Source organism: Manis javanica, chromosome 10 (assembly GCF_040802235.1).
Source record: "Manis javanica isolate MJ-LG chromosome 10, MJ_LKY, whole genome shotgun sequence".
Classification (NCBI taxonomy): domain Eukaryota; kingdom Metazoa; phylum Chordata; class Mammalia; order Pholidota; family Manidae; genus Manis; species Manis javanica.
In genome coordinates, this window is record NC_133165.1 from 28,798,985 (window position 1) to 28,812,663 (window position 13,679).

At 48.6% G+C, this 13,679-nt stretch overlaps 1 protein-coding gene across 14 annotated transcripts in view; it reads right to left on the reverse strand.

The window, feature by feature from the left end:
• The window catches only part of TNRC18 (trinucleotide repeat containing 18), an 82,423-nt gene that overhangs the window by 19,999 nt on the left and 48,745 nt on the right, over positions 1-13,679 (reverse strand). For all 14 annotated transcript variants that reach the window (XM_073214992.1, XM_073214987.1, XM_073214991.1 and 11 more), the window contains 2 exons: positions 12,086-12,361; positions 7,290-7,535 (listed from right to left, as the gene is read on the reverse strand). In XM_073214992.1, coding sequence (XP_073071093.1) covers positions 7,290-7,535; positions 12,086-12,361 — 522 coding nt within the window. The remainder of the gene's footprint in view (positions 1-7,289; positions 7,536-12,085; positions 12,362-13,679) is intronic.

The following is a 13,679-nucleotide window of genomic DNA, read 5'->3' on the forward strand; positions in this document are numbered from 1 at the left end:
AGCTAGAGAAAGAAACAAATGGTACGCACGTTGGAAAGAAGTAAACCTAAATCTATGTGCAGATGACATGCATGACCTGGTATCATAGAAAATACTAAGGAATCTGAAAAAACTTAGAACTAATGAGTTTGGCATGGTTACATGATACAAGATCAATATACAGAAATCAATTGTATTTCTACACACTAACAAAACAATGAAAAGAATTCCACAAAAATAAATAAATAAATACATAGGAATAAATTTAACAAAAGCAGCACAAGACTTGTAGAGTGAAAACTATAGAACATGTTGAAAGAAATTAACCCAAATAAATGGAAAGATATTCCATGTTGATGGTTTGAAAATCTTACATTTTTAAGAAGCCAATATTCCCCAATATGATCAACTGATCTAATACAATTCCTATCAGAACCCTCATGGACCTTTTTGCAGAAATTGACAAGCTGAGCCCAAAATCCATATGGAAATGCAAAGGACTCTGAGGCACTGAGGCAAACCTGAGATAGAAGAACAAAGATGGAGGACTCATACTTCCCAAATTCAGAGCTTCCTGTAATAATTACTAGGTTAATCAAGACAGTGTGGGACTGGTATAAGAACAGACATACAGACCAATGGAATAAAACTGAGGGTCCAAGAATAATCCCTCATACTAATGTTCAACTGATTTTTGACAAGGGCACCAATAACATCCAATGGGGAAAGAATAGATTTCGCCACACAACACTGGGACAAACAGATCTCCACATGCAAAAGACCCCAGCAGCACGCCACACACAAAAACAAACTCAAAGTGGATCACAGATCTATGCGTAAGTCACAAACTCTTAAACACACAGACCTACATGTAATTTACAAACTCTTAAACAAGCCTAAACCTTTGTGACCACATGTACGAAAGACATCAGAAGACATGGATAAATTGGACTTCATCAAAGTTTAAAACTTTCATTTCACACAACATTATCAAGAAGAGACAACTTACTCACTGGGAGGGGAAAAAACACCTGCAAACCATGTATCTGATGAGAGTTGCAGGCAGACTGTATAAAGGACTCTTATTCAATGACAAAATGACTGCTAACCCAATTTTTAAAAACGAGTAAAGGATTTAAACAGACATTTCTCCAAAGACACACAAATGGCTACTAAGCATGCGAAAAGATGCTCAACATCATTAGTCATTAGGAAATGCAAATCAAAACCACAGTGAGATACTACTGCTCACCCACCAGGATGGCTCTGCTCACAAAGACAGATAATAACAAGTACTGGGGAGGACGTGGAGCAACTAGAACCCTCACGCACTGCTGGTGGAAATATAAAATGGTGTGGCCACTTTGGAAAACATTTTAGCAGTTCCTCAAAGAGTTACATGTGAAGTTACCAAATGGCCCAGCAATTTTACTCCTAGATTTGTACCCAAGAGAACAGAAAACATGTCCACACAAAAACATGTACATGGATATTCATGGCAGTGTTATTCATGGTGGCTCAAAAGTGGAAAACAAAAACAAAAAAGTAGACAAAAAAATGTGGTATGCCCATAACATGAAATATTACTCATCAATAAAAAGGAATGTAGTCATATAAGAAGAAAGAGATGATCCAAACAGGCCTTTAAATAAAAATTAAATCAATAATTAATAACCTTCTAAAACAGAAAGTACCAGGTCCAGATGAGTTCACTGGTGAATTCAACAAAACATTTAAGGAAGAAATTATACCAATTCTCTACAATTTCTTTTAGAAGACAGAAGCAGATGGAATACTCCCTAATTCATTCTATGATGCCAACATTACCCTAATACCAAAACCAACAAAGAAATGACAAGAAAACTAGAGATCATTTCTCTCTCAGGAATATCAAAGTCCTCAAACAAAATACTGGCAACCCAAATCCAACAAGTATGAAAAAATCATATACCATGACCAAATGGGATTTATCCCAGGTATGCACGGCTGGTTCAACATTCAAAAATCAAAAACCAATTAATGTAATTCGTCACATAAATATGCTAACAAAGAAAAATCACATGATCACATCAATAACTGCATTTGAAAAAGCATTTGAAAAATCCAGCATGACAAAAACTCTCAGTAAACTAGGAATAGAGGAGAACTTCCTCAACTTGATAAAGAATATTTACAAAAAATTTACAGATAATATTTTACTTAATAGTTAGAAACTAGAATCTTTCCCATTAAGATCAGGCCCAGGCAAAGATGAGCCAACATCATACTAGAAGTTCCAGCTAATGCAGTTAAGATAAGAAAAGGAAATAAAAGATACAGTGATTGAGAAGAAAGAAATAAGCTGTCATTATTCACAAATGACAGACAGTATGTAAAAAAAAAAAAAAAAAAACAACTCCTACAACTAATAAAGCAATATTATAGCAAGGCTGCATGTTACAAGGTTAATACACAGAAGTCAATAGCTTTCCTATATACTAGCAATGAACAAGTGGAACTTGAAATTTAAGACATAATACTTTTTTCATTATCAGCACCCCGAAAATTGAAATACTTAGGTTAAGTCTGAAAAAGTATGTACAAAATCTTATGAGGATAAATACAAAACCCTATTGCAAGAAGTCAAAGAATACATCCCATATTCATATACAGAAGACTTAGCATTGTCAAGATGTCAATTCTTCCCAACTTGATCTATAGATTCAATGCAATCCCAATAAAAATTGTGGCTATCAATATACTAATGCTAAAATTTATATGGAGAAGCAAAAGACACAGAATAGCTGGCTCAATATTGAAAGAGAAAGAACAAAGTCAGAGAACTGAGAGTGTTCGACTTCAAAACTTATTATAAAGCTACAGTAATCAAGACAGTGAGGTACTGGTGAAGAATAAACAAACAGACCAATGAATAGAACAGAGAACCCAGAAATAGACCCCCATAAATACAATCAGCTGATCTTTGACAAAGGAGCCAAGGCAATATAATGGAGCAAAGACAGTCTTCTCCACAAGTGGTGCTTGGAACCAGTGCATATCCACATGCAATAAAAAAAAAAATGAACCTAGACAGAGACCTTACACCCTTCACAAAAATTAACCCAAAATGGATCACAGGCCTAGATGTAAAATGCAAAACTATAAAATTTCTAGGAGATAATGTAGGAGAAAATCTAAATGACCTTGGTTTGGCAGTGAGTTTTTAGACATAACAACGGAGGCACAATCCATGAAATGAGAGAGACTTCCCTAAAATTAAAAATGACTGCTCTGTGAAAGACACTGTCCAGAGAAGGAAAGGACAGGCCACAGACTGGGAGAGGATATTAACAGAGACACATCTGATAAAGGACTGTTATCCAAAATATAGAGAGAACTCTTAAAATTCAACATTAAGAAAACAACCCAATTAAAAAATGGGCCAAAAATCTTGACAGGCATTTCACCGAAGAAGAAATACCAATGGCAAAGAAGCATATGAAAAGATGCTCCACATGAAATGCACATTAAAACAACAAGGAAATACCACCACACACCTATCAGAAAGGCTCAAATTCAAAACACCAACACCAAATGCTGATGAGCACATGGAGCAACAGGGATTCTCATTCATGCCTGGTGGGAATTCAAACTGGTGCAGACACTTTGGAAGACAGTTTGGCAGTTTCTTATAAAATTAAACTTATTCTTACAATATGATCCAGCAATCATCTTCCTTGGCATTTACCCAAAGGATATGGAAACTTCTGTCCACACAAAAACCTGCACACAAAATAGGCACTTTAATCAAAATAGCCAAAACCTAGATGCCACCAAGCCATCCCAGATGTCCCTGAGTAGATGAGCAGATAAATAAACTGCAGTACATCCATTGAGACATTACTCAATGCTAAAAAGAAATGAACTCTCAAGTCACGGAAAGACATGCAGGAACCTGTTATATGTGCACATCAGTATGTGAAAGAAGCCGGTCTGAGAAGGCTCCCAACTGCATGATTCCAACTCTACGATACTCTTGAGAAGGCAAAACAAAGGAAACAACAGAAGGATCGGTGGTTGCCAAGCGTTAGGAGGGAGGGAGGGATGAACAGGCGGACAGGACCACAGGGAAATCAGGAACTAGTCTGAATGACACCAAAGCGGAGGGGACATGCCATTACACATGTATGCAAACCCACAGAATGTGCAAAATCAAGAGTGACTCCCAGTGTAAACTATGGACTTTGGGTGATTATGATGTGTCACATGCAGGTTCATCAACTATAAGAAATGCACACCCTACTGGGGATGCTGGTAATGGGCAAGACTATGCACCCATGGAGGCAGGGGGTAGGGAATTTCTGTACCTTCCTCTTAATTTTGCTGTGAACCTAAAAAGTGCTCTACAAAATTAAACCTATTAGAAAAGAAGGAATAAAGTACTGATATATGTCACAACATGGATGAACCTTAAACAAGTATGCTACAGAAGCCAGACACAATAGGCCACTTACTGCATATGGTTTCAGTCACACATGATGTGACTGGTAAACCCAGAACAGGTAAACCCAGAGACAAAAAGTGGCTGCCTAGGGTTGGGGGTTTGGGGAAATACAGGGAGTAACTATGAATGGGCAGGGGGTTTCTCTAGGGGGCAATGAACACGTTCCAAAATTAGATAAGGGTGATGGTTGGACAACTCTATGAATATGACAACAAACAGCAAATTATATGCTTTAAAAGGGTGAATTATGGTGTGTGAATTTTATCTCAACAAAGCTGTTATTTTTTTTTAAGTCACAGTCAAACCTGACCATATCAATAATTAAACATTAAGAAAACAGACTACAAAAAGGATTAAAAAACAATTATATTATAAGCTTCCAATTATAAGCTTATCTATGAGACTCACTTTAAATATGAAGAAAAAGGTGAAATAAGTGGCTGAAAAAATGTATACCATGCAAATAAACAGTAAGCATAAGGTAGAGTGAATAATACCAGATAAAACAGATTTCAAAACAAAATGTATTATGAGGTAGAAAGAATACTTTGTGACTGTAACAGTCAATTCCAGAGGACAACATAACAATAATAAATGTGCATGCACCCAAGAACAGAGCTTCAAATGTATGAAACAAACATTGACAAATTAATTAAAAGGAGAAAGAGAATTATACAAACATACTTGGGGATTTTAACACTGATCTCTAAGCAACTTACAGAACTACACAAAAAACTAGCAAAGATATACAAGATCTTTATATTTTCAATCACATTGGCTTGATTGATAGAACTGACTTAGAGAATATTATACTTAATAACATCAGAGTATATATATTTTAAGTGTACACAGTACCTTTACTAAGACCATACACCCTTAAATCTTAAAAAGTTTTAAAGATTTACAGAGTATGTCCTTTAACCAAGATGTAATTAAGTTAGAAATCAATAAAAATAAGATAGCCAGACAACTCCCACTGAATTTGGAAAATAAATAATATTCTTCTCAATAATCATTGGATCAAAGCAGAAATCACAAGAGATACTAGAAAATATTTTGAACTGAGTAATAAGGAAAATACGACAACATAAAAATGTGTGAGATGTAACTAAAGCAGTGTTTGGAGGTTTACATCTACATGCCTCTAAAAGAAAAGGTCCCAAGTTGATGACCTAAGTTTGCACCTTAAAAAATGAGAAATGGCTGCAAATTATACCCAAAATAAACAGAAGGAAATAACAGAATAGAAATCGATAAAGTTGATAACTTCTAGCTGCACTGATCAAGAAATGAAGAGAGGAGAAACAAATTATCTGTATCAGCAATGGAAAAGGAAATATCGCTACAGACTGTTCAGATGTTAAAAGCATTAAAAAGGGGATAATTTGAACTCTGTCAATATATCTGACAATTCAAATGAAATGCATTTGGGGGCAAGAGCAGAAGCCTAAAGGTTCTAGGACGGGGACGTATTCAGGGTACATTAGCTGGGGCAGGGGCTGTGCACAGGACACTGCTGTCTGAGCAGTCTAAGGGTAGAGGGTCCGACAGGTAGAATCTGGCCAGAGGGCAATGGGGAGCCAGCAGAGGTGCTAAGTAGATAAATGGCCTGGTCTGGTCAAGTTTGAGCTTTAAGGGAAGGCTCTCCAGCTGCTTCTGTGTAAAGAATACCTGTGAGAAGCAAGCCTGGAGGGAGGCCAGCACCACTGTCCAGGGAACAATGGTAGGACATGGGGGTGAAGGGAGGGGAGGGAGGCAGGGTCAGGACCTGGGGCCTGGCATGGGGTGCTGGGGAGAGAGTGAGGCTGCCCCAGAGTTGGGGTCCCAGAAGGTGCGGCAGGCTGCTAAGAATGGAGCTTTGGCCCTGGAGCCTGCAGAGTGCATGAAACCAGACACAGCTGGGGGAGGCCTAGGGAGGGCAGCAGGGTAGTACCACTGTGCCCGTTTTCCCTGTCCCGGCCCTGCCAGGAGGGACTCAGGAGCCTACCTGAGGTTCAGGAAAGGGCATGCAGGGATCATCAGGGAGGCCGGCACAGACCCCCACTAAGGCCAGGAGAGCTCATGGCCTGAATACACGCAGCACCGCCTCATTCTCCCACACTAACCCAGGGGCAGGGGGGCTGGGTCCATGGGGACGCTTGGCCCAGTGAGAATTGGGGTGGACCCGGGAGAGGGTCCCAAGACGGCAAGCGTAACATCGAATATGCAGAGAGAGGAAGCAGGGCTTAATCAGAGTGACACAGCACCTGGCCTCCCACTAATGACCTCCTCCAGGCCCTAACCCCAGGCTACACGAAACCTGCCCCACCTGGGCCCACCCATCTCACTAGGTAAACCCCCTCTGCTGCCCCCAGAGCAGAGAGGATCCCCTCCCTCCAACCTCTACCTTCTCAACCTCTTCCTTCTACTTTCACCCCTATTTCTTCTGCCTTTGCTTAGCCAGTTCCGCTCCCCTCTTGTGGTTCAGCCTGGGTATCGCCAACAGGGTGGCCACTCTGACCAGCCCAGGATGGGTCAGGGGCTCCCCTTAGGCTCCCCAAAACCCCCAGGGTGCAGCTCTCAGACCTCTCTGCTTCCCGTAACTGCTGACATGAAACATCTGACTGGGATGCATTAATGGTGATGATCACTCTGCCCAGCTCTGGAGACTCTCACAGGTCACCATAGGTCAGGGCCACCTCACCAGCGCCCCTATGACCAGGAAGGGGCTGGCCTCCGAGGCAGGGTCCACCAGCTCCCAGCTCAGCTCCCACCCTTCTCTGAGCCTCAGCTCCCTCACCTGGGGATGGGGCAGAGGTAGACCTGCAGCCCACCTGCCGGTACTCACCCATCAGGCTCTGCCGCTCCCCCTTCTTCCGGGCCTTCTGCTTGGCCTCCAGCTGTACCACTGACAGGGCCGGCCCCGCTGCGGGGCTGGGGAGGGCGCTGGCTGCAAAGCGGGCCAGCAGGCCCAGCCCACTCTCCTCCAGGCCTGGCGACAGGGCCCGCTCACGGGCCCCCAGCCTAGCGCCGCCACCAGTCTCGTCCTCCTCCTCCTCCAGCTCATCCTCCTCGTCCTCCTCGGAGCTCTCATCTGGCGTGTAGAAAACAGAGGCGAGTCAGAGCCTTGGCCTGGGTATGTGCCGCCCCCCCACCGTCCCCCACTCTGCCTGAGCGCCAGCAAGGGGGGGCCACAGCTCCAGCCAACTCCTCACTCCTCACCAGCTGGGGGTGGGTCCGGAACCAGCCCACGAGTCCCCCCCTTTTGGCCCAGTGTCCCCATCAGAGCGAGCCCAAGACCTGAGCATCCTGGACAGCCCAGAGGTGGGCAGCGGCTTTGGGGATCAGTGGGTTTCTGTAAGGGGAACATCAACATGCACCTGTGCTGTGGGGAAGGGGACAGACACACGGACAAGGACTGGAGCCAGCGCTCGCCACAGTCTCACGCACACGCGCACACACGCCCCAACATACAACATGAAGGCTGAGGAAGGAAGCAGGAGAGAAGGAAAGAGGAGAGGGCAGGAAGGGCTGGGGGCTCAGGCTGTTGGGCACAGGTGCTTGGGGGGAGTTTTGCCAGCTGGAGGCCTGGGAAGTGGTGGCAGGAGAAGGTGGAGTTTGGTCTCTTCTTGGTGGCAGGACCCCATGGTTGAAGCCCGGAGAAGGCACAGAAACTGTGCTGTTCCTGTCCCCAGAGGAGTCACAGGGAGCCAGCTAGGCAGGGAGGTAGAGGGTGCCCCAGGAGGAGACCAGCCCAGTGGAGTCATGTGCTCAAGCAGGACTCAAACCCTGGGCTGGCTGGCTTGTCACCCACGGAGTAGTGCAGTCTACAGCAGCCCCGGCTTGTCACTCCGGTTGGTGAACAGAGATGCACTTCTCCCCGGAAACCAGCCCTGCTGCTGCAGACCTGCAGCCCCAAGCCCAGCTCAGGCTCTGGGGACAAGGGCGGGGCAGGCAGAGGGACAGGCAGGGAAGATGGTGCTTGCTCCACGCATGTGAACATGTGAACCAAGCCCTCCACAAATGAGACAGACTGTTGGAGATACAGGTGTGCTGTGATCTTCCCAGGAAGACAACCCAGCTAGCCATTTGAGGGCAGGCTGCGGGAAAGCATGGGGGGCTAACTGCCCGCCACCTGCCTCTGCCAAGGAGCCACGGGGACACCTGCCTGAGGGTGCCTGTCTGCCCAGAGCTCTGGGAGCGTAGAGGTGGCTCTGGGGGCCACTGGCCAAGGGCGGAGCCAGGCAAGGTTGACTCTCCAGCAAGAAGAGGCGGGAGGGAGATAAGGAGGCATGCCATATCCCCCAGTCAGTCTCTGTCTTGGGGCAAAGAGCAGCCCAGGCTGGGGGAACAAGGAGCAGGGATGGCCAGCCAACTCCACATTCTCCTGCAAACCCAAGTGCCTATTTGCTTGAGTAACTAGCCACCTGAAGTGGCAGTCCTGGGGGTGCCGAGGGCAGGGGTTCTGCCTCCCCATTTACCCGAGGAGCCCGGGTCTCTGCTGAGTGACCCCTTGGCAAGGGAGGCAGTGGTGAGCTTAAGGAATCTCTGATGGGAGTGGAGAGAGGAAGGAGGCAGAGAGAGAAGAGGTTTGTTAAGACGAGTGAGAACATGGAGACCGGCTCCCAGAGCAATGGATGGAGTGGATGGAGTCAGCGGGGCAGGCAGGCGGCAGGCAGGCAGAGCACACTTGCAATCCATTCACATTGCAGACATCACACGGTTCTGTCTCCGCCCCAGTGGGTCACAGCAGCAAAGCAGGCTAAGTGTAGGCAGACTTCCACAGCGTCTGGGTCCCCCACATCAGGCCTCCCTGGGGTTGGCCAATTTGAGCAGGGTGGGGGCACGGGGCTGGCAGGGTGGGAGCATGGGGTTGGGCATGTGGCCAGCTGTCCCTTGTAGAGATAGCCTTCCCGGGGTGGCTCAGGTGTGGAGACTCCAGAACTCTGCCGTCCAGGATTCTCTACCGGCAGGGTCCAGCGAGGGAGGGTTGGCTTTGGGTTTCCGGATGCCCAAAATGTCCATGACAGACCCCAGAAAGCCAGGAGCAGCCTGGTCCCAGCACCCTGAGACAGGAGAGCAGCCAGAAGGCAAAGCCAAACAAGGGTGAGCTTTCCACCAACTGGAGTTGCAGATTATCTTGGCCTCCTGAGACCCTCCCCGCCTCCCGTTCGTCCGAGCCTGACAAGCCCACCCTGGCTGCCTCCCCCGGTGGCCAGTCTCAGACTGGGGTCTGCAGGGCAGGGGAGTAGAGGGGGTGTCAGGACCAAGCTCTCTGGAGCTGTCCACACCTGAGGCAACAGAGCTTGCCAAGGGCAGGGGACAAAAAGCCCCAACAAAGAAACCCAAGGAAATGCAGAACTTTTTATGAGAAAAAATCTCTTGGCTCAGGATGTGCGGCTGCTGTAATTTGGTGCGGTCTGGTTTGGGTCTGGTACAGGAAATGCCAAAGCTGCTGCCATAGCCGGTGGGGGCAAACCCCAAGGAGGGGGGGTGCAGAGGGGACACAAAGAAAAGGGTTTTGCCTACCTACGGAGCAACGAGCCAGGCTCGGACCCAAGCTCAGTGACCCGCTGCGCCGTCTGCCCTACTCCCAGCCTTCGCTTTGCGTCCAGAGTGCAGCGTGAGAGCAAATGCAAGAGACCAAAACAGACATTCAAAGCATCATGGGTAGGGGTCAAGGGTGAAGGTATGGTCAAGCTGCTGGGAGGAGAAAGCAGACACACTAGAAAAGCCAAGCCAATTAGGTGTTTAGTATCAGATGTCAGTAAGGCCCTATTACCCAAACATCCCCAGCAAGACCTAACCACAGTCTGTGTGCAGCGGAGCCCCCCAACCCCTAATCCCTCCACTCTCCCTATCTGGGCTCTGTCCACTGCTGTGTCCAGCCCTGGTGGCCTCCAAGGGCCCAACAGCTCCCTCTTTCTACTCTGGGCAAATGGTCACTTGCTAAGCAATCTAGGGGGCTGCCTGCTTCTCTACAAGGTCTGAGCTGGCACAGAGCTCAAAGAACTTGGAAGCTGGAACTCTGGCTTTAATGGGGAGGAGGCATGGAGGTCCAGCCCAGGCAAGGTGGGGGAGAGAGAGGGCTAGGGAAGGGCAGGAGTGGTGAACCAGCCAGACGTGTCCACAGAAGCCCAGGCTGGGGCAGGCCTCAGAAAACGAGGCTAGCTGGCCAGCTAATGGCCTTTTAGCTCAGCCCAGATTGCCTTCACTCAGGCATAACAGTAGCCCAAGAGAACATGAGCCCCAGCTGCACTGGGCTACGTGCTGTGCGTCACCGCAGGGCATGGCTGGGATGGGGCAGCATCCCTGTCCCAGGGACAGAACCAGTTCCCAGGAAGCCTGGCCCAGGCCTTACTCAGGAAGCACCAGGGTCTAGGCTCTGCCACCTGGCTGCTGCTATCCCAGCGCTGGAATCCCAGGAGGGGGTCGGCCCTGGAGCAAATCCTAAACCAGGGACAGAAGCATTTAAGGCTCCTCTGGCTCTCCCAGCCCCCTGGGGACACTCCTGACTGGGGGGCCTGGCGGTTCTGACACTTCTAACTCCAGAAGTGGAGTCTGGCGTTAGAGAAGGCCAAGTCAAGCTGTGGGCAGGGGTCACTGAATGGAGCCTCTTTTCCCAAGCGAGACGGAGGAGGCCCCCAGGCTGGACTGAGCGGAGCGGACCCGAGGGCTGGCAGGCCGGTGCCCTCTCCAAAGCACTGGGCTTTTGGCCCTCAACGCAGCAAGCAGCCCGCATGTTCAAATTTCCCAACAAAACTTGGGGGCAGCAAATAGTCTTGACCCTGCACTGCCTGCAAGCCCTTCAAAACAGAAATGTGTTAGAAAACAAGTGTTTGTAAATATTTTTAAACCACTGTTGCATAGGAACAGAACTTTAAGAAAATAAAAGACAAACAAGAAGCTTAAAAAAAAAATGAAGCTGGAGGTGAAAGCAGTTGACTTTAAACCTGAAAAATGAAAGGCATGCCAACAGCCACCAGGGGTATTTGAATAACAGAGAAAGCAGCAGATGTGTTATTCCACCTCTACCCCTGCTGGGGTTGGGGGGGAGGGGGGGAGGGGAAGGAGGAAAAAAATGAGGGAAGCGGCAGCCTAATGGCCTAGTAAGGACACAGCAAGAGAGACAAGGCACACGGGTTTAGTTAAAAATGAACTCGGTATGTTTAATAAAGCTTGGTATTACCAAAATCGCAGTACAAACATCAAGTCACACGCCCACACGACAAAATTCCATTTACAAAATGTCCCTCAGGAGGCCTCCAGCAGCCCAGGCCTGGGCAAGGGAACCCCGCCCAGGCCTGCAGTCTAGGGAGCTGAGGAGGCGAGGGGCCACAGAGGGAGAGTGGAGAAAGGTGAAGACTAAAAACAGTCCATATAGAAGCTCAAAAAGAGCTAGCCAATGGTATTAACACAATGATACAGGTACAAATAAAAACAAAAATGGGAATACTGAGGCAGATAAAGCAGGCTACGCTGCCAAGAACCAAGATGGCGCCCTTCCCGTGGCCCTAACCGTGGCCCTTGCCGTGGCCGTCCCGGTGGACCACTCGGCGGCCGCCATCTCTCGCGCTCGCTCTCTCGCTCTCACTCACTCTCGCTATAAAACATGGAAGGTATTGTGTGTTTGGAGCTAGTAACCTTGGTCAAATGAGTCCTCCGAAGTATCGCTGAAGGAGGAACGGGCCTTGACCTCTTGAAGCAGCAAACAAAACGGCTGCTTCCTGCTGGTGGCCAACTTGGGTTCCAGAGTCCGGGTGGCCGCCAGGCCCCTCTTGGTCAGCTGGGGGCTCCCAGCTGGCTTGCCGGTCTTCACCGCCATTCCGCACAGGAGGGGCGATGTCAGCTTGGAGCTGGAAGGGCCCTGGGCAGGCCACTCGTCCTTCAGGAATTCTTCATCTTCCTCTGAGTCCGTATCTGCAGTCAAAGTAGTTTTTAATAAAGGTAAGTCACAGAGCACGGGGGATGGGAGGGGGCTGGTGTCCCTCTTTCATTATTCTCAGTGGTTTGGAGAACACCCCGGTTCATACCAGCACAGCACAGCAAGGTCCAAATGCCTACCGGCCATGGAACAAGCTGGGTCACACTTCCTGGAGCTCTCCTCCAGACCTGGGCCTCTTGCCCTCACCTGGGAGGCCTCAAAGCCACAGACATCACATAGCTCATCTTCTGTGGGCTTGAACCCAGGCCCTTTCCAGATTGGCTGCCTCCCGCAACGCCCACCACACAACCAGCTCATTTCCAGGACCGAGGGAGGTGGGAGCCCCACTCTCAGCAGGGCTTTTCCCTGGTCACAGAGGTCATCACTGAGTCCCGCCTATTCCACAGGACTGCACCCAGCCAGGGCCTCCTCCTGGCAAGGGAAGAGGCCCAGGAGGAAAAAGGGCTCGGGTACAGCTCCTCCCCCTGAATACCAGCTTCCAGGGGTGTGCTGGGCCGGCACATGCAGACTCTAACAGTGATCACACCCAAACTCCCCAGCTCCCCGCTCACAAGGTCACAGTGGTGCCTTGAAATAGGCCACGGTGTGAGCAGTACACTGAGGAAACTGGCAAAGGATGTTACAACTCGGGGCTTCTCCCCACTCTAAATCCTATCAGAGAGCCAGGTTATCAACACCCCACATGCCTCTGCCCTGTCTACCCTGGTGAGGCCTGGATTCTCCAGCTTTCCTGAGAGGGGCAACCCCAGCTTTGGAGAGGGTGTCAGGTGAGCACAGCCCCAGCCCCTGCCAACCACGCACCAAACATACGCATACCACTCTGACCTATTTCACATATGGGACTGTCAAGCAAGGTATCGCTGGAAGAAGGGGCTCTATAGCCAAAACCTGTAATCCGCAGACCTGAAAAAATCCAGTCTGACCATAAGGAATGTTCACAAGTGCAGCTACAGCTTTGGCCGTGCCTGCCATCAACTACACGTGCACATGTCGGAGGCAGAGGGTCCCCTGGCTGCCTCCTCCAGTGCCTACACTTTTCACTTTGACCACAGCTCAAGAGCAGAATGGCTTGCAGCTCTGGGTGAGACAAGAACAAGCCCCGCCTGTACCAAGCCACAGCTCTCCCTGCCACGTGCTCCATCCCGTCATTCCCAAGGCCACATCCCAGGCTGGAGGTGCCCATGGGTGACACCGACCAACCTGGCTTCCTACCAGGCATGCCACCATCCCCTACAACCCTCAGAGAAAAGGCAAGAGGCCAGTATTCTCTCTTCCCACCGTGACCAGCACAGC